Source organism: Panthera uncia (genome assembly GCF_023721935.1).
Source record: "Panthera uncia isolate 11264 chromosome B2 unlocalized genomic scaffold, Puncia_PCG_1.0 HiC_scaffold_24, whole genome shotgun sequence".
Taxonomy (NCBI): domain Eukaryota; kingdom Metazoa; phylum Chordata; class Mammalia; order Carnivora; family Felidae; genus Panthera; species Panthera uncia.
In genome coordinates, this window is record NW_026057580.1 from 44,309,938 (window position 1) to 44,331,820 (window position 21,883).

The following is a 21,883-nucleotide window of genomic DNA, read 5'->3' on the forward strand; positions in this document are numbered from 1 at the left end:
GTTTTTGCTAGAAAACTTTCTACTCTATGTATTTAAAAATTTTAAGAGCACTCATTAAAAAAAAAACCCTTCATGCTACTGCTTCTAAGACAGCAGAGAATTTTCTTTAAAAGGATGAAAAAAATCAAGAAAACAGAGATTAAAAAATAAGAAAAAAGGAAGAAAAGTGTAACTACCAAAAAATACACACCCCTCTCATCACACTCACCTATACAAAGATGGTATACATAATTCCAACTATATTAGAAATCACAATCATGTAAGTAGATTTAACACACCTATTTAAAATACCGAGAACCATGTCTTCTGTTTGTAACGCTGATTTTTGCTAAAAACATTAGTATATTAGCAAGACCTGCTGAAAAGCAGCTGACAGTCCAAATGGACAATGTCTCAAATGTTTATTGCCTTTACACATGACATCCAAACTGAAGTTAAAAGATAAGGAAATAATAATTTAAGATCAGAAGCAAGAGAGTCAAAGACATTGGAAGTATGGACAAAGGTAGTTGTTTATAAAGAACTACACACGAGGGTGCCGGGTGGCTCAGTGGGTTAAGCATCCGACTCTTGATTTCAGCTCAGGTCATGATGTCATGGCTCATGGGATTAAATCCTCATAGGATTCTTTCTACCCCTCTCTCTCCACCCCTCCACGGCTTGTGCATGCGTGCACTCTCTCTCTGTCTCAAAATAAATAAATAAACATTAAAAAAACCTACATATGTACAACTCTAAAAAGAGAAGAAAAGGCACCAGTACCTAAACAATACTCAGCTAATTCTTTACTCTGGTTTAGTCTATGTTCCTTTATTATAGCTTCAGACAATGCACTAGACAGCCTTCTGTATACAACAGATAAATCCAACTGACCTCAATTGTTGAAAGCTAACAGATATTAACTGCATGAAGCCCAGGTTGAGGGTACAGACATCCCTTCCCTGCCATCCCAACATAATCATTCCTTTGCAACTATCATTCCCAACTTCTAAGCTAGTAAGAAGCAAACATGCTGATCTTTATCTTTAAGGGGAAGCCAGCCTTAAATTGGATGTCAGTCTTTCCTCTTCAGGTGAACTTAATTCAGAAGCTTTCACACTACTGTGAGTCCTTCAACTACTGAAATTTAGAATCAGTGGATTTTTGAGCTGGAAGAATGAGAAACCTGAGATCTAGGCAGGTAGGTGATTCATACCCCATCACACTGGTGCAGGTAGAGCAGCTGAGCAAAATGCAAACCCATCTCTTGCCTCCATGCCAGGGCTTTTCCCTACCATGTCACTTAGCAGGTCTAGAAGAGCAAAGATGGGGGGGGGCACCTGGGTGGCTCAGTAGGTTAAGCATCTGACTTTGGCTCAGGTCATATCTCATGGTTCGGGGGTTCAAGCCCCACATTGGGCTCTGTGATGACAGCTCAGAGCCCGGAGCCTGCTTTGGATTCTGTGTCTCCCTCTCTCTCTGCCCCTCCCCCACTCATGCTCGCGCTCTCTCTCTCTCTCTCTCGCTCTCTCTCTCAAAAATAAATAAACATTGGGGCGCCTGGGTGGCGCAGTCGGTTAAGCGTCCGACTTCAGCCAGGTCAAGATCTCGCGGTCCGTGAGTTCGAGCCCCACGTCAGGCTCTGGGCTGATGGCTCGGAGCCTGGAGCCTGTTTCCGATTCTGTGTCTCCCTCTCTCTCTGCCCCTCCCCCGTTCATGCTCTGTCTCTCTCTGTCCCAAAAATAAATAAAAAACGTTGAAAAAAAATTTTTAAAAGAAAAATAAATAAACATTAACAAAAATTAAAAAATAGAAGAGCAAGGATGGAAAGGACAATAAAATAACTTCATTTTGTTTCTCACCATTCTTTTGGCCTAGTGCCCTAACACCTTTCCTGTTCTAAATCGTTTCACTTTGGTTAAGCTATTCGTCGTTTCTAGGAGGGCTCACGAGAGGTTCTCATTGGAGACTTAGAGCAGTTCCACCTTGCAATCCATCATTCCCTTAAAGGTTGGCATCATTCCCAGGCTGCTGTTTCCCCCTCCAGCTAGCAAAGCTCCTGTGAACAACACAGTAGCTTCCTCTATGGGATAAGCATGTTCAGTCATTTCCATCTTGATGCTACTTTATTTCTAAAAGCAGACATATTTCTTTAGCCTCCTTTCCAAGGAAGGAAGACCCACCACCAGGAAGCCACTTGACTGAACACAGTCGTGCTAAATGTGTGAGAAAGAGCCAAGTCCTCTTGTTACTACAGCTCCAGGCAAGAGGAAAGGCCCACATTTTCGAAAAGTTTCTTGGAATAAGCAATCATTTATAATTTATTTATTTACAAATAAATGCAAATGTAAAACCACTGGAAAATTCCTAAGTCACAAATGTTTCAATGTGGACCAGGATCCAGAGTTGGAAACAAGAGGCAAACTTGAAAGTACTAGAAGCCTGAGGGAGAGTAGAGAAGGAAAAGGAAAGCAGAGAAGTCAAGCTTGGGCTGTCCAGAGAATATCCCAACTTTCTTCCTCTTCCTTTTCTCTAACGGTCCATCTGCCAGGGTCTTCTCATGAAGGAGTGATCTGGGTCTCTCAGGTTGGAAGAGCCGAGGGCCACACAGCTCTCTACTCCCATCATTCCTGACCCTTCTTTGTAGCTACTAGGAAGGTCTTGTGATATGGATTCCATTCTCTTGGAGAGAAAAAGATAAAAACACATAATGTGGCTTCATCTATACTTTTCTTCAGTTACACACTTTCAAGATGTTCAGGAGAAATAAGAACCTAGTCCCTTTAAGGAACAAAGTTATACTATTCAGCCTTGGTGGATAAATTATGAATAGCTGGGAGCAGACAAAATGATTCTGTGTGCATGTACTTTAAAGAAACTTTATAATCTAACCCAATCCCCTCAATGTACAGATAAAGAAACTGGGACCCGTACATGTTACCTAACTAGACCAGGTTCGCAAGTCCAGTTGGTGGCAGATCTAAGACTACGCTACACCTTGAGTGTCCTACCAGACTAGACTTGCCTTGAGAAGGAGAGAGGAGTCAAGAGGTTGCACATCCCCGAAGGAAGGAAGAAACTCAGAGACTGTGAGATACTGGGATGTTAGGTGTGCATAACTGAGTGGCAGCAAGATGACTTGGAGAGGTAACTAACACCTGGATTTTACAAAGCACCTGACTGTAAAAGGGAGGGGTCATGGTAGAAGAAAACAAGTAAAAGAAAAAATATAAACACCATGACAATGCTTCAGGTTACTTCAAAAGTCAGGGATTGTGTTAAGTGCAGGTGAATAATGAAAAGTAATGAGGAAAATAATTAACCTGAGTTCATGAACCAGGTGTTCATTATAATTAAAAGATTTTTTCCCTTTACATTTATTGGGAGTATATTCTGTTATCATACAAGTGTTTCATACCTTGGTCCTGAAACAGCTTTATTAGAAACACTTTGGCTTTTTGTTACAATGCAGATTCCTGGGCTCTCCTCCAGAGTTACTGACCAGAGACCTGAATTTCAAACAAGCTTCCCATGGATCCTGACATGTAAGAATCAATACAGCCATAATCCCATCATTGCAGAATTAGACAGACCCTGTTTGTCTTCCAGTCTTCCTCACTAGGATTTCAGAGTTAGAAATGCAGAGAGAGTGAGTGCCCTCAAATCACAAAGGTTGCTGAGAGCCTACCAGGCTGTGCCATCAGGCCTTCTATCCCCACCATGTCTAGAAGGACAGATGGGCTGAAATGGACTAGGATGTAGTTGGTTTAATTATAAGATTCTATCTTTTTAGGCTAAAAGTGCAAATACGTATCATTTTCTAATGAAAACCACATTTGCTGCCATGAGTATGCACTTCCTTTAGAGTCGGGGCAGGGGGTGGGGAAGTTAATATATTAAAACAGCAAACAAAACAAGAGACATAATAATTATTTTTTATTTCTTTTTAATGTTTATTTTTGAGGGGGGGGGGAAGAGAGACAGAGCCTGAGTGGGGGAGGGGCAGAGAGCGAGGGAGACACAGAATCCAAAGTAGGCTCATGAACTCATGAACCATGAGATCATGACCTGAGCCAAAGTCAGACGCTTAACCAACTGAGCCGCCCAGGCACCCCAAGAGACATAATTATTGACTTTCTGGGCTATACCCCATTCCTGCTTCTCTCAATAAGGACAAAGCCAGCCCAGTCAAGCTCTCCTACCAAGTAGCAGCTCCTCAGAGTACAGGCCAGTGCCATGCACAGCCTGGGAACTATCCTGCTCTGTCTACAACCCTAATTCCTAGGTAGGGATAGAAATTCCTGAGAAGAGGGATGTGTGGCAGGGAACATGCGCGGGGTGAGTGGCTTCTAGCTGGCTCTCCGCCTGGCCGCATCCTCCAAGCTCTCTCTAGAGTAGGGCAGAATGACAGTTGGATGTGAAAGGAGGCAGAGGAAGCGAGAATCCATACTAGAGAACCGTATTAAACTAAGGATACCTACTCATTTTCCCAAACCAAGAACGCCCTGCAGGGCAAAAAGGGATGAAGAAGGCAACATCCTCTTCACACCCAAATTGCTGAAGCCAACGCTCAGAAATCTGTTTAGAGGAGAGACTGAAAATGGAGCAGTAATCACTACTTCTGAGACTGGATTCCCTAAATATAATGAGTAGCACTCAACTCCTGATTATCTCTGCCCACCAAGGACAAAGGAATTAGCAGGAAAAAAACAAAAAGGCTGACACTTCTCAGGAGTTGAGTGTGCCAACACTACTCTCTTAATTCTCTGGAATGCACACAAGGATTACCATGAGAGCTGAGCACAAATTCTGGCAAGTGTCTGCCCATCTTGATGCAGGTCTATCTGCCTCCTGTTACATCTGCAGCAACCCTTGGACATCTGCCGTGGCTCACAGCCTCCCACCTTATCCATGCTCACCTAATAACAGGACTTTTTATACAAAAGTCCCCCAAGGTCCTTTAACAGTCTCCAGGAAGACTGTCTTCATGCCAGAAGATTAAGCAAAGGAAAGAGAATACTGCCAGAATCTCATTCTCCATTCCAATGAGGCCAGTTTTATACTAAAATATATTTGTACTTGTGTATGTATGTGTGCACATGCGTTCTCAAAGCATACATAAAAAACACTAACAAGAATTACTCTGCAATGCCAATATTGGTTATTCCTAGTGATTTTAATTTTCCTTGTACTTTTCTGTTTTTTATCATGAAAGTGGTAATTTTTATCATGAAAGTGATGATCTTTTAATAATCATTTTGTAAAATGTTACTTTAAAAGGCAGAGATGAACATGGCATGTAATAGATAAGGCCATCTATGTTGTGTGCTGCCTAAAAGTAGATGAAAAAAAGAAACTTCACTTTCTCTTCTCTGTAGCCCTTTGTTGCTAATCATCTGTAAAGTTCTCAGGCCTTTGCCTAACGATTTCTTAGATCCCCTATAGATTACATACTACTGTACCATAAGCGCTTTTTACCTGAGATGCCAACAAATGGCCAAATGATTAAACCAAATTTTCACATGTTATTTTCCTTTCTTCTTCTCTCATGACAGAGATATTAGCAGGTGGTGGGAAAGTGGCTAGATGGGAGAATTATTTGTAAAATTATTAATTTCTGAACAATTGAGAAGTTGAATATATGGTTTTTATATCATGGAAATGATGAAATTCAACTATCAGTGGATTTCTTAAAAATCAAGTAACATAAATGAGAATTTCCTGCTCTAAACAGTATAGAGGGCCCTTATTCGAGATGCTTCATCTAGTTTACCCTTCCCCAGTGAATACTGTATGATTTCAAATCCTTCTAGAGCTGAGAAAATATCCCTGACCAACCCTAACTATCAGATGGTAATAGATAAGGCCTATAAAGCTTTTCTGTTTCTTCCTCTCTACATATTTTCACTATGTAATTCAACCACACAACATACACATAAAACTCTAATCTGATGAGGCTCAACTTTTTTGCCAGGACCCATAATGCTTGAGAATGTTACACTGCTCCCACATTTGAAGGCTGTGGTTCTCTAAAGGATGATATTAATAATAATAATAATAATAATAATAATAAAAAGGATAATGTCTGTGAAAACATTTACAGTAACTGTAGAACACAGCTATCAACCTGTGGGAAACAAAAAAGCTTTAATTTGGGTGCTCTATGCCCTTAGAAATGCCATCTGCACAGCTGGGAAGGCCTGGAGTAGCTGATGGAGCTGGAGTTAATGAGGTAAGGTATGGGAAAGAACAAAAAAGGTTTCCTCAGCTCAGGGCTCAAGGCAGTGGATCACTCCTTATCTCTCAGCTGAGTATAAGTTTCCAAGGAAGACTCATCTTGAGAATTCTCAGTGGGAGGGAGTCAAGCCAGAAGTTAAGGGAGAGAGATAGTTTAGCCAGATGGCTCAGTCTATTAACGGAGCCCTCCGCCATGTTACTACTTACTTACTCCATGTCTCTAAACGTGGAAATGGAAGCATGTGTAAGTTGGGAAAACAATGCTCAGCTGGGGGCCTTTGGGGCCTCTGGCCTGATTAAGTATACAACAAGAACACCAAAGTCAGATCTGGTTTCTGATACAATGTTTGGATTTTATTCTCATTGCAAGAGGAAGGTCACAGAAGAATTTCATTCCCAGCTTAAAATTCTTCTAAGTCCAATCTTCTTCTTGGGGCACAACAACTATCGTATGCGCTTAGCAATCCATCAGTGATTCTCAACCAAATCCTGCATTCTGTTTGCTTATAATCACACTATGGATATTAAGATATGCTGGTAACACAGAAGTTAAAATTATAACAAAACCACCAAAAGATATCCCTATTGGCTACACTGTAATTTAAGAAGTTAGAATTTCATATATGTAAATAGCTCTAATTAATAAGATAAACCTTTCCTTTTGGGATTTGGCAGTGATAACAGCTCAAGCAGGAGTGCCATTTGAATCCTTGGAAAACCTAAAATAACATTTTTACAAAAAAAGTAGCAGTGCTCACAGTTAACTAACTTGGCCTAGAAGGTAAGAGAATTGGAAATGTAAAGGTGGTGTCTTAACAAGTGTCATTCTACTATTTTATAGCTCTTGCCAGTACAGCACTTTAAAAGATGTGTGTTACAGTGAATTTCCAACTGAAAGAGTAAATCCCAAATATGGGCAAAATTAGCAGCCCTGTTCCTTGCCATTGTAATAAATGATTAAGTAGGTGTTACAAAGATGAAAAAGCAGAGCATCTCTTTCTAATCCTGACAGACATCCTCCCCTTCTTCACTGATCCTTTATCTTGCAGTGAAGACCTGCATGAGGAAGTCGATTCCTGGTATGTTCCTGATAAGAATGCATATTTCCAGGGGTAGCAGCAGGGACTACATCGTTTTAGCAGACATTGTTCGTGAACTTGTGCCAAGTTTCTCTGAACCTTGGAAACTGGGAAAGTGTCTGTGTTCCTGATTAATAATATTCAGCAAACAGACTGAAAGCAGAGGAAGTATAATCACTAGTAGAGAGGGATATACAGTAACAGAGCTCCTGTGGTTAAGCTGCTATGAGGAGGCACTCACACCATGAGAGCAAGCATGGCTTTCATGCCCATGTGTCTACCTGAGCCTGAGTTAAGATCCCTGAAGGGATTAAGACCTCCTCTGTTCTCATGGAGAATACAGATTGGGCCTCCTCTCAATTTTCCCATAGCCAGTTTAAATTATTCTTTTACCTTCAGTCTCTTTAAGGCTTGAGTTAAGGCTACTTTGTAATAAAATTATCCCCAATTTATATCACACATGGATGATTGTTCTCTCTCCCCCAAAGGCTGTAAAACCCTCAAAGTTAGAAGTCATCTCTCTTGATCCCCACTCACCCATCATATAAACATTTCAAACAGTACATGAGAAAGTGAAATAAATAGTAACTGTCTTCTAACCTCGCTTCCCAAAGATAACCACTATTCAGTTTCTTGTATCTTCCTCCATAAATGTTTGTGGGCAAACACAAACTTTTATATTATTCAATGTTCGATCCAATGAGCAAAACTTAAAAGAAATACTGTAAACTAAGGTGCCTCCATCTATAAATCACACACATTCCACATCCCAGGACCTCAGCAAGTTCTGCATTTAGGTGCAGGCGGAGTTACTGGGGCACAAGCCTCGTGAGTCCAGCTCTGTCTCTAACATGGTAGGATTTCCCTGGCCAACTCACTCCATCTTTCTGAATCTCAGTTCCCTCTCCTACAGAAGAAGATGTTCTCAAAGGTCAGTTCAGGGTTGAGGCTGAATCAAGTACTGATTAATAAAACAGGTACACCAAGGCCAAAATATGAATTGGTATTGAAGAAAATCAAACATAACAGATTACAAGGAGAATATGGTTGTGAATTAGAATGGAGCAGTTATTTAAAAAATACTTTTAATTGAGGTTTAATTGACATGTAACATTATATTAGTTTCAGGTGTAAAACATGATTTCGTATTTATATACATTGCAAAATGATCATCACAATAAGTCTAGTTAACATCCATCACCATCCCAGTTACAAAAAATTTTTTTTCTTGTGATGAGAACTTTTAAGATCTAATCTGTTAGCATCTTTCAAATATGCAATATAGTATTATTAACTATAGTCACTACACTGTATACTATATCCCCAGGACTTACCTATTTTATACCTGGAACTTTGTACCTTTTGATCACCTCCACCCAGTTTGCCCTCTCTGTACCCATGAGGTTGGTTATCTTTGGTTTGGGTTTTGTCTTTTATAATCCACATATAAATGAAATCATATGGTATTTGTCTATCTCTATCTCACTTAGCATAATCCCCTCTAGGTCCATCCGTGTTGTCACAAACAATAGAGTTATATTCTTTTTTAATGGTTGAATTGCATACATACCCCACAACTTCTTTATCCATTCATCCACAGATGGACCATTAGTTTGTTTCCATATCTTGGCTATTGTAAATAATGCTGCAATGAACATGGGGATGCATATATCTTTTTGAGTTAATGTTTTCATTGTCTTTGGATCAACACCCCGTAGTGGAATTGCTGGATCATATGGTAGTTCTGTTTTTAAATTTTCGGCCAACAGGTTTCCGTTTTCCACAGTGGCTACACCAATATACAATTCCACCAACAGTGCATAAGGGTTCCCTTTTCTCCACATCCTTGCCAACACTTGGTTCTTTCTTATATTTTTGATGATAGCCATCCTAACAGGTGTGAGATGATAGCTCATTGTAGTTTCAATTTGCATTTCTCTGAAGACTTTTGAAGTTATTTTTTTATTTTAATTTTAATTTATTTTTATTTTTTTAATATGAAATTTATTGAAGACTTTTGATGCTGAGCATCTTTTCATGTACCTGTTGGCCATCCATATGACTTCTGTGGAAACATGTCTGTTCAGACTTTTTGCCCATTTCTTAATTAGAGTGGGTTTTTTTGCTACTGAGCTGTATGAATTATTTATATATTTTGGATATTAACCAGATCTATGATTTGCAAATATTTTCTCCCATTTAGTTAGGTTACCTTTTCATTTTGTTGATGGTTTCCTTTACAGTGCAGAAGCATTTCAGTTTAATGTAGATCCCCTTGTTTATTTTTGCTTTTGGTGTCAGATGAAAAAATCATCACTGGGGTGCCTGGGTGGCTCAGTCAGTTGGGCATCTGACTCCTGATTTCAGATCAGGTCATGATCTCATGGTTGTGAGATTGAGTCCTGTGTCCATGCTGGGTGTTGAACCTGGTTAAGATTCTCTCTATCCCTCTCCCTCTGCCCCTCCTCTGCTCACATTCACTCTCTCTCAAAAAAAAAAAAAGACAAACCATCCATCACAAAGACCAATGTCAAGGAACTTACTGGCTATGTTTTCTTCTAGGAGTTTTATGGTTTCAGGCCTTACATTCAAGTGTTTAATCCATTTTGAGTTTTGAGATGGTCCAGTTTCATTCTTTTGCTGTGGCTGTCCAGTTCTCCCAACATTCACTCAAGAGACTGTCCCCATATTACATTTCATTCATTGAAGAGACTTTCCCATTGTATATTTTTGGCTTCTCTGTCATAAATTAATTGATCATATATACATGGGTTATTGCTGGACTCTCTCTCCTGTTCCACTGATCTATGTGTCTGTTTTGATTACTATAACTTTGTAATATAGTTTAAAATCAGAAGTATAATACTTCTAGCTTTGTTCTTATTTGTCAAGATTACTTTGGCTATTCAGGGTCCTTTGTGATTCCACACAAATTTAAGAATTCTTTGTCTAGTTCTGTGAAAAATGTCGTTGGAATTTTGACAGGGGTTGTATTGAATGTGTAGGTTGCACTGGGTGGTATGGATATTTTAACAATATCAATTCTTCCCATTCATGAGCACAAAATATCTGCTCATTTATTTCTTTTTCAATTACTTTCATTAATGTCTTAGAGCTTTCAGTGTATATAGGTCGTTTACCTTGACCAAATTTATTCCTAGGTATTTTATTCTTTTTGATGCAATTGGAAATGGGATTGTTTTCTTAATTTCTCTTTCTGATAGTTTGTTATCAGTATATAGATACACAACAGATTTTTGTATAGTGATTTTGTATCCCGCAACTAATTCTTCCAGTTTTTGGTAGACTCTTTAGGATTTTCTCTATGTGATATATCTTCTGCAAATAGTTTTACTTCTTTCCCTTTCTAATTTGGATCCTTCTTATTTCTTTCTCTTGCCTAACTGCTTTGGCTAGGACTTCCAATTCTATGTTGAACATAGTGGGTGGGTGGGGAGGGGACAGTGAGCATCGCTATCTTATTTCTGATCTTATCATTGAGTATAATGTTAGCTGTGCGCTTGCCATATTATGGCCTTTATTATCTTGAGATATGTTCCCTCTATACACACTTTATTGAGAGTTTTTATCATAAATGGATGTTGAATTTTGTCAAATGCTTTTTCTAAATCTATTGAATGATCATATAATTTTTATCCTTCATTTTGTTAATGTGGTGTATTAACACTGATTTGCAGATGCTGAACCATCCTTGCAACCCTGGAAGAAATGCCATCTGGTCATGTGTATGATCCTTTTAATGTATGTTGAATTTGGTTTGCTAATATTTTGTTGAGGACTTCTGAATCTATGTTCATCAGGATTATCGACCGATAATTTTCTTTTCTAGTGGTATTCTTGTCTGGTTTTAGTATCAGGGGGATGCTGGCCTTGTAAAATGAGTTTGGAAGCATTCCCTTGGAGCAATTTTTACAAACAATTTCCTGAGGTATACTTCATAGGAAAATCCACATCTTGTTTTACCAGAGGTATATCAAGCAATATACACTGATCCTGAAGTTATCTTAGGATACAGCCACAATACTTCAGAGGTAGAGCCAACCCATGTTTACTCATTTCTCAGCAATGCACGTGGCCATCTCACAAGCCTCAGAGAGCTTATGAGTATTTTTCCATTGTCAAGAGTCATAGATAAGTTCAATGTTACATTCAGTAGCTACGGGATAACTTAAGCAACTAGTTAACACCTTAACTCTCATTTGCCACCTCATTGACAATTAGCTGCCTACTAGGAAGGAGGTCTTCCTGTTGATCAGACCACATATGCTGTTCTGTCCTGTTTGTCTTACTGTGACCATGTCCTGATAAAAATCCAGAGGAGGGTCAAAGTGATGAGGGAAGAACCTGGCAGAGAGGGAAAAGGTGCCAGAAGTGGGTAGAACACCATCAGCTTAACTTAAACATCTATTTGGCGATTTGGTTGCAAGCTAAGAGTAGCAAAGCTACTCATAATGGTTGAAAATCTTTGTTCTAGGGCAAAGCTAGGAAAAGGAAAACGCATTCACAGTGTCTTTGTCAGATGTTTTTGCCATTTTTCTTAGAGGTAGGAGAGGTGGAGGTTAAGAGAACAAACTCTGGGGTTAGACAGATATGGGTTCTGCCACTATTGGACGATTACCTAATCAGTTCTGAGCTTATTGTGCTTATTATTATTATCATCTGGAACTCTGGGTTCTGTGAGCTATCTCCTATGAAACACAAGATCCTCAAAAAACAATTCACAAGTGAAACTGAAAAATCATACCAGGGTAAAGGAGCTGTTCCTACCTGAAAGGAATTCATATAGCGAAGCGATGGAGGTAGCGTGGCGTTGTTCCTGGATAATATCAGCAGCAGCTCTAAGCAGGTTGCAGAGGGCAGGGTTAGAGTGTGGATGCTGATGTCACTTTCCCATGCACTGGAAAGCCTGAAACACATTGATACATATAATTTCACAATTCCATCTGGTCATAATTATTTCAAAAACCTGATGGAAAGAAGACGACTTTCAAACGTGGAAGAAGATGCAATGCACAAAAAAACAGAAATAAAATGGCTATAGTAAATATTCACAAAGTAAATGTCCAAGACATTTTTATAGTGTTTTTGATACAAAACAGATGGGTTAGGCAATTTTTTCGAGTCAACATTTCATACTCAAAGAGTACAAATAAGACATGAAAAGCAGTCTTATTTGTAAGGGACCTATTTGGGGTGGGGAACGGATAATAGCTAACATATCGAATTTTTCCTATATTCTGTGCCCTCTTCTCCATGTAACATCTTGTTCAACCCTCTGATACCTATGAAATAGAACTGTTGCTATCCTCCTTCTACAGATGTGCAAATTGTTTCTGAGCTGGATATGCCCTATGAAGTTTCTAGTTAGCTGATTTTCAAACCTTTAAAAAGTGATGTAATACTTTTATCAAAAAATCTTGTAAAAGCTCCATTTATAATATAAATAAAAGCAAAGCTGCTCTCTTGGAGGGGGTAAGGTTGGCAGGAGGCTCCCTTCATCTTCCAAAGTAGCCTATGAAACATCTCTGCTACATCCTGTTGAACCTACTAGAAAATTCTTTCATTCAAGAAATGAGGAAAGTGAAGGCTGGAAAAGTAAAGAGACTTCTCTGGGATGAGATACATGTTTAGAAGATGATATGGCTATGTCTAGAATCCTGGTTTCCTGTCTTCCCATATAGTACTTAAAATGGAAAATCAGATAATCATTATGGGAAAACAATGTAATAAGAATAGGATGTGTCTTATGCTGTCAAATCTTTTATTTACTTGAGTATTTCCTGTCTGTGCCCCTATCAACATGTCTCTTAACACTGTCCTAATTTTTTAAAAAGAAATATATATGTGTGTGTGTATATGTATGTATGTGTATATATATACATATATATGTGTATATATATATGTGTGTATACACACATACACACACACACACACACACATATATATATATGTATGTATATATATATATATATATTCTATTTATATAAACTTCTTTCTATAAAGCTACCTTTAACCCAGTCAGGGGTGAAATCTAGAATGTCGAAGAGCATCAGTGGTTGAGGGCATAATGGATTTTAACATTTATATGATGAGTCATAGCAGATAGTTTAGCTGCGTCATCAATCAGGTTACCTGTGCTAACACATTTCTGATGTGGGTTGGGAAATTAACTCTCTGAAGCATTTGCCTACTAGTCAGACTGGAATAGGACACTGCCCACTTTCCCTCAAAATAGTCCCTTTTCAGCAAGGCCACATATGATTGTCTTCTCTGTGTTTTAAAACACTTCTCCATTATTTTATATTGATCGGTTATGTTATTCTTTCTCCTTTCATTAATTATACAACATTTTCAACATTTCTCTGGCGTGGAAACAAAAATCTTGCTGTCTTTGGTAAAAGCCAAATGTAGGACCAGTGCAGTGGCTCTAAACTCATCCTCTCTACCACCTTTCTTATGCCCTCCACAAACCATTTCCGTTCCCTGAACTGCATACACTAACCACACCATGCTCATGCAGTTTTCTGGGCCGGGAAGGCTGCAGGCTACCTGGTGAACTTCTGTTCATCCTGCAAAACCCACTTAAGTATCATTTCTTTAGAGACATCCTCTTGCTTCCTCTACAAGAACTACATGCCTAATACCATTATTTGTATCCTACTACCATACCACCACCCTACCTGTATTCTTATTTGGGCTGTGTCTGCATCTCTGATTCATTCTAGGTCAGTCATAAGCAAGCATACCCTGTGGATTCCTCTAACTTTTGTTACCCAGTATGGAAGATTAGATTAGTTGTTTTTCCTCAGACACTCCCACCTTTTACTGGCTGTAATAAAATACACCTCACTTACATTTGTATGTTCAATAATTTAATTTATTTTCCAAGTGTTATTCTTATAAAAGGAAACCAATTAATGTCATGATGTTGATGTGATTTCTGGTACAGAGAAAGGAATGCTTAACTTCTGCTCAAAGGTGTCAACATGCTGCTATGTGGCTATGGTGTAGTTGATGAAAAATGGCACTCAAATAGAAATTAAAATACACTAGCACTGCCTTGTCACTGAGCAGTGAGTGATCTGGGACACGTACTCCTGGACAAGTCCAGTTTCCTCATGAGATCCTGGAGTTCACACACAACCTATACTATGTATCAAACCACCAAAATTTACACAAAAGGACATTCATCACATTAATGATATCCACAGTTACACAAAAAAAGATACAGTTATAAACGTTAATTATTCATGTCTCTATGTAATTACAAATATTTGCATGGCATGTGAATCCAACATTGGCATTTTTAATCTAATCCTTTAAGTATTCTGTGATTTAACAATTTTTCTCCTTATTAAAGCTCATGAAGGTACAAAGTATTATCTGGATCACATGATAAGTGATGGAAAAGATCAAGCATGATCCTCTCCAACTAAATTGCATTCTCTTTTATACCTAGAAGTACTAGGTATTTCTGAACAAATTCTATCAAAAAAACAAATTGAAAAGCCCAAGGGTAAATGATGGAGCAAATTTTAGCTTTCTTAGAATACCTCATTTCTTAATAATTAGAACCACCTTATTTTTGAAAATTAGATAACACAGCTGGACCTAGGATGGCTCAAATTCCTAAAATTTATCCTTTTGTTTATCCTAAACATTTATCTATTTATGCTTTCTTTTCCCACAGCATATATTCATTAGCCCCAGGATTTACCTTTTTATTGTTAAGATTTATAAATGTTCTCTATAATCTTAACTATATATTAATCACACAAAATAACCATATATGTGGACAAAGACAGAAAGTAATACGTGAAAAATGATTACAGTTGTTTTGGAAAGTTAGAACTATGGGTAACTTTCCCCCAAAACTTCAGCTAATGTTTTTATATTGTTTTTGGTTTGGTTTGTTTTTGATTTAGGAAGAAAGAAATAAAGAGAGCAGGAAGGAAAGATGGAGAAATGGTCTCGGCATACTTAAAATTCAGTTTATCTTAAAACAATCACTAAACTCGTTATGAAAATTAAAGGCATGTATTAATTAGGCCAAAAGTGATACTTGATACTATTTACCAAAGGCTCAAATATCAGTAGAAAGTTCTGTTAACGATATAAACATTTTAAGAAACACAAGATTATAATAATCCAGAATTTGGATTATTTCCTGCAAAAACACCCTGGACTATTAGACCTAAATCAGTAAACTTCCACTATAAAACCAACAAAAAAGATAATTCAAAGAGAACAACAAACTTAACATTACTTAAAACCTATTTTGGTATTTTTAAAGTGGTGAGAGAGGAGAAGCTTTCCTAAGACACCAGAGCTGTCAACTAGGCGACCCGAGTCGAAGAGACCAAAATGCAGGCAGAGGACACACCATCCTTATTTCTCAATCTTTGCCTTGACAAAATCCCCTAGAGAAGCAACAATGGCCTATCTATTTTTAAAGAGGCAATGCAAAGGGGGGAAAAGTCACTCTCCATCACTTCTAACAAAAATAGTGAAATTGAGAATGAATCAAACACCAATCGATACCAAGAAAAGAACTTGGGAGAACAGAAAGGTGATACAGTTTACTAAAAATCAGAGGTTGTTTTAATGTAATACATGAAAATGACAGACAGGATTAAACAACTCTACCAAAATTTAAGACATTTCAAATGAGTCCAACATACTGCATAGAGAAGAAAAAAATAAGAGTGTATAAGAGAGCTCAAGAAGAAAATATTTAACTTAAATTTCATTTTTCTCATATTTTAGTAGTTGATTTGGACTCTTCAGTCCTAGAAGGACCTATCAGGAAAGCAAAGAGCCTATTAATGATGTTAAAATATAACACTGTTTATATCTGTGTATTTTTAAAATTCAATTCCAAAGCTACAACAAATGACAAGCTCATCAATTCAAACTCTCGAAATACCAAAACAAGCAAAGGACCACAACTTAGTGCTAGAATCATTATAAACATACAGCTACTTAATACATGATTTGGACAGGGAATCAAAATTTTATAAATTCTTATACTGTCAAGAACACACAATTCAGAAACAACTAAATGTACTGTTTATGTATGATAGCAAACCATATTAATTCCAGTATATTTAAATATTTTAAAAGAACTAATTCATAAAAATAGAACCTGAAAAGTTCTACTGCTTATAAATTTCAAAGTAAGGTTCAGTAAGTCATGAGCAGCACTTCTTTGAAATTACAGTATCTTCTTTGAAAACTACAGGAAAAAATCGAGTTTTTAAAGTCACAAGTGTTCAAACTGTTTTTCAATTCTCTTTAAACTAATGGGCTCCTGGAGCACCTGAGTGGCTCAGTTAAGTATCCAACTCTTGGTTTCCACTCAGGTCATGATCTCATGGTTCCTGAAATCAAGCCCTGTGCATCAGGGTCTATACGGATAGTGCCTTCTCAGGATTCTTTCTGTCCCTCTCTGTCCTTCCCCTGGGGGGGCTCTCGCTCTCTTTCTCTCTCTCTCTCTCAAAATAAATAAATAAAAACTTTAAAAAAATAAAATTAAAAATATTTCTCAGACCACCCGATTCCCTAAGCCCAATCATGTCCTCCTTTCATATTAATGGAATCATACATTATGTGACCTTTTTTTCTGACTTCTTTTACTTAGCATGTTTTCAAGATACATGGATCTCAGAGAAAGAACTCTTGATTTTAGATTATTTTTTTAATGTTTATTTATTTTTTAGAGAGAGAGAAAGAGATAGCACGAGCAGGGGAGGGGCGGAGAGAGGGAGATACTGAATCTGAAGCCACCTCCAGGCTCTGAGCTGTCAGCACAGAGCCCAAAGTGGGGCTCGAACATGCATAGCGAGATCATGACCTGAGCCGAAATCGGATGCTTAACCGACTGAGCCACCCAGGTGCTCCTAGACCTCTTGCTTTTAAAGTCTGATTTCTAATTTACCACTTTTTATAAAATATTAAAAGCAGTTCCATCTTAAACTATGTATCATAATATTTATGTTAGCATATTAATAAACATAACCATTTACGAAAAGTTTTCAAAGAGTTTTTGAAGAGGTCTCCTGGCTTACATTTTTACCCCATTCCATTACCAGAGAATGTCAATTGAAAGTGAGGCTGAGCAATACACTTCCAATCCTTTAATTACTTTACTGAGTAACTGGAAGTCAACATATGAGGGTTGGGATGTAATAAATTAGGTCCACTCTAATAACATTCTCATAAGTAAACCTCACACTGGCAACCACTAGGTTCCCTGTCCCATCAGGGGGCCAACTCAGCCAACACTTACATTAATCAACACTGCCCAGTCTGTCCCACAGTTTAAGTCCTTTGCCAATGTGGATGGAAAAGTGTTTGTGACGCATAAAGTATAAAGCAAAAATGTAAGACTTCTTTTATTATTTCCTAGGCCTAATAAAACATAGAGGTTTTCTTCATTTTTCAATTCAAAAGGATTGGCAGGGACTGTGTTGACATGTATGGTGAAACCATGTTTGGTCTCAACAGAAATGAGAGAGATGATCTACTGGAGCTCTATCAGCCCGTGGCTTCAGAAAGGGATGTATCCTGGTGGTTTGCACCACATCCAACCCTACTCTCCCCTGCTTTTATGGACACTGTCATCTTCAGTGTCCCTGGCTTCTGTCTACACCTCTTCCTAAGTCCACTCTCAGATGGTTTTCTCCTGGAAATCCTTACGCTGCACAGAAGGGCAATTGGCAATGGTGTAACAGTTCAGGTGAATTAGGCCTGGCCAATCTTGGTATCTTAGCAATTACGATATGCTAAACTGCATAACCCGAAGTCACAATTAGCTCTGTCTGATCCATTAAAAGACAAATCCCGATGACTAAAATTGTGTCCCTCCATGAGGAGCGATGAGAACTCAATGCCAAGATCACTAACCTGCTACTCATGTTCTCTATGCAAGCGTCCTAGATTTGAGAAAATGTCCTCATGTTTAAGACTTCAGACCTTTTGTGAAATCACATGTCAACATAACTCTGGTAGAGTGAGAGCATAAAACTGGCCACACCCATTTGAGGGAAGGTAAGAAAATCAATTTGCAAGTAATCTTGCATAGAGAAAATTCATTTCTATCAACTTAAATTCAATTTCCCTGTAACAATCTGATTCTTCCATACCTTAATAATATAAACAAAAAACTCTACCAGGTCAGGCCAGAAAGTCTCCTAAATTTAATGTCTATTATTTATCCACTAGCCCTAAAAAGATAGGATTTCAGAAACTGGTAAGTATGCTCCAAAGTTTTATTCAAAAGTTTTGTGAGTTAAGATGTATTCCCTAGAAAGTGTCTTAAGTCAAAGAGGGAAATATTTGACTAATTTTTCCAAGGCAGAATCAAATATTATTAAATGGAAGCTTTTGGAACCTAAGAGGAATTTCATTGAAACCTCCAAAGGCCATGATTTTTTTTAAAGTATTAAATACATAATATTCTCTTTCCTTGCCATCACACACTTGAAATGAGCTCTCTCTGGTAGCTGGCTTCGCTATGGCTTCTCAATGTTTGAAACCAAGGTATAAAAAAACTTCACACTTCAAATGTGTCTAATCCTCCCTATACAGTGTATGTGTGTATAAATGGAGTAGGAAGGAGGGGAAGTGTTAAACATGGGATACTCAAGAAATTAGTATTCTATAAAAATTTTGAAGTTGTTCTCAGAAACTGGTTAAAGGTAGTTAAGCACCCAAATTTACCAGTGCTAGAAGAGCTAGAAAAGCTAACCTGTCCCATTTTTTTCAACAGCAATACATCATAGTGTGAATATAAAAAATATTTTCATCTTCTGAACCAATTCATAATAATGAGAAATTATTTATGAATGCTAAAGTGAGGAAAGCTTGTATTTTTTAGCCTAGAAAATAGGAAAAAGCAAAGCAGTGTTTCTTAACTAAAAAAAAGAAGCTTATTTAATTTTTCATTTTATTTATTTTAAATGTTTATTTATTTATTTTGAGAGAGAGAGAACAAGCAGGGGAGGAGCAGAGACAGAGGGAGAGAGATGATGTGGAGCAGGATCTGTGCTGATAGCAGAGTCTGATGTGGGGCCGAACTCACCAATAGAGAGATCATGACCCGAGCTGAAGTCAGTCACCCAACCGACTGAGCCCCCCAGGTGCCCCAATTTTTGTTTTAAAATAACAAAATACTTGGGGCGCCTGGGGGGCTCAGTCGGTTAAGCGTCCGACTTCGGCTCAGGACATGATCTCGCGGTTCATGTGTTCAAGCTCTGCATTGGGCTCTGTGCTGACAGCTCAGAACCTGGAGCCTGCTTCAGATTCTGTCTCCCTCTCTCTCTGCCCCTCCCTACTCACGCTCTCTCCCTCCCTCTCTCTCAAAAATACACAAACATTAAAAAAGTAAAAAAAAACAAAAAACAAAAAACAAAATACTTCATTTATAACCAAAACATTTTTATTTAGTTGTTAATATAAACATTCAAAACATATACATTTGCTTTAGTTAGAAAAATAAACACATATATTTTTCAGTGAAAGCAGCAAAATTATACCTTCCATAGTTGAGTTCATCTCTTATAACACCTAAGAATTACCTTCAATTCTGCTTTCCGATTTACTTACAACATTGAGTTTTAGAAACTAGCAACAGTAAGTCACTGCTTCAAAGTATGACACCCCTCCCCCCAATCAAGACTTTAATTGTAGATCTATACTGACATGGAAAGATAGTCACACAATTTTGATAAGTTTTTTTAATGTTTATTTATTTTTGAGAGAGAGAGAGAGAGAGAGAAACAGTGCGAGTGGGGGAGGAGCAGAGACAGAGAGGGAAACACAGAATCGGAAGCAGGCTCCAGGCTCCGAGCTGTCAGCACAGAGCCTGATGCAGGGCTTGAACCCAAGAATCGTGAGATCATGACCTAAGCTGAAGTTGGATGCTTAACTGACTGAGCCACCCAGGTGCCCCGATAAGATTTTTTTAGAAAAATAAAATAAACCCTGATGTTTATAGCAGCATTATCAACAATAGCCAAATTATGGAAAGAGCCCAAATGTCCAGTGATTGAGGAAAGGATAAAGAAGATGTGAGATATATATACAATGGAATATTACTCAGCCATAAAAAAGAATGAATTCTTGCCATTTGCAACAATGTGGATGGAGCTAGAGACTATTATGCTAAGCAAAATAAATCCATTAGAGAAAGACAAATACCATATGATTTCACCATATGAAGAATTTAAGAAACAAATGAACCTAAGACACAGAGGCAAACCACAAAACAGACTTGTAACTAAGAGTACACACGGAGGGTTGCTGGAGGGAAAGTGGGTGGGGGGCAGGCTAAATGGGTGATGGGGATTAAGCAGGGCACTTGCTGTGATGAGCACTGTGTACTGTATGTAAGCGACTAATCACTAAACTCTACACCTGAAACTATCATTACACTGTATGTTAACTGGAATTTAAATAAAAATTTGAAACTAAAAACAAAAAAAGCAAAATAAAAAACACATACAGCTAAAATTAATTTATGTAAAATTAAATTTCCTATCTGTATCTTTATGTAGATGTACATGAGATGTATGCAAGGAAGAATGCCAAAATGTTAACAGCAGTTTTCTGTGAAGACTGAGAGTATAAGGGTTCTGCTTGTTCTCTTTCACCATATTTTCCTATATTGTTTTAAATGTTTACAGTGAATATGACTATATTTGTGATTATATAAAAAGCAAAGCTATTTTCATTTTGAAAATAGAGAAAATGAAATCTATTTTGGAATGTTTAAAATATGTATTTATATCAAATAAAATTCGTCTTTCAAGCAAGAAATAATCAAATCACCTCAACGAGTATTTTAAATCTTTCATTTACCTGAAACTAACCTAACAGGGAGTCTTTGAGACGGTACATTTGGAATTCAAGATTTTTATCATTGTGAGCATCACTCACAGTTCTTCTAGATATTAAAAATGCATTGCCTACAAGTTGACAAATTTGGTGGTTACTATGAACAGGATTCTTAGACCACAAAGAATAGGAAATAAACAATACAAGTAACTGACTACTTGAGGTGAGTTGAACAGGCATATTATCTGTTATTAAGAGACTAAATAAAGAGATGTTAATAGCACTAGGGAGCTTTCTTTGTTGTTGTTGTTGTTGTTTTTAATGCTAGGAAAAAAGTTAGCATCCAAAGACTATGAGGCATAATTATTTCAGATAATTTCCATGAACCTGAAACAAGGTAAAAGACCACATTATTTGCCTTACCACTTTGCCAAAACAAACCAGGGAATGTGACATCTTTGGAGAGTCCTGTCCAACCTAGCATTCAACCTAGCATCTATTCATATTTTTGTTATGTCCAATAAAATCATAATAATAGCCAATCTGCCTGGTGCTATGATCCCATTAGGTCTTGCAACCTCAGCAGAGCCAGCTTAAGTCTACTAATCAGACCAAACAGCTGTTTTAACAGTTGGGTTTCTCCAAAATTAAGATATTCTATTCCTGACTGTGCCTAGCAACTCAACTGTTGAAACAGCTGCTCCAGCTGAAGAGGTAAAACCAAGTGTACA

General features: G+C 37.8%; 1 protein-coding gene across 6 annotated transcripts in view; it reads right to left on the bottom strand.

Annotated features, from left to right (window-relative positions):
- The window catches only part of UBE3D (ubiquitin protein ligase E3D), a 239,155-nt gene that overhangs the window by 139,670 nt on the left and 77,602 nt on the right, over nucleotides 1-21,883 (bottom strand). For 4 of the 6 annotated variants that reach the window (XM_049653938.1, XM_049653940.1, XM_049653941.1 and 1 more), the window contains exon 9: nucleotides 12,084-12,222. In XM_049653938.1, the coding sequence (XP_049509895.1) occupies nucleotides 12,084-12,222 (139 nt within the window). Of the gene's footprint in view, nucleotides 1-1,810; nucleotides 2,662-8,327; nucleotides 11,661-12,083; nucleotides 12,223-21,883 lie in introns of those variants that run through there. The other 2 variants (XM_049653939.1, XM_049653944.1) reach the window with 2 other exon arrangements.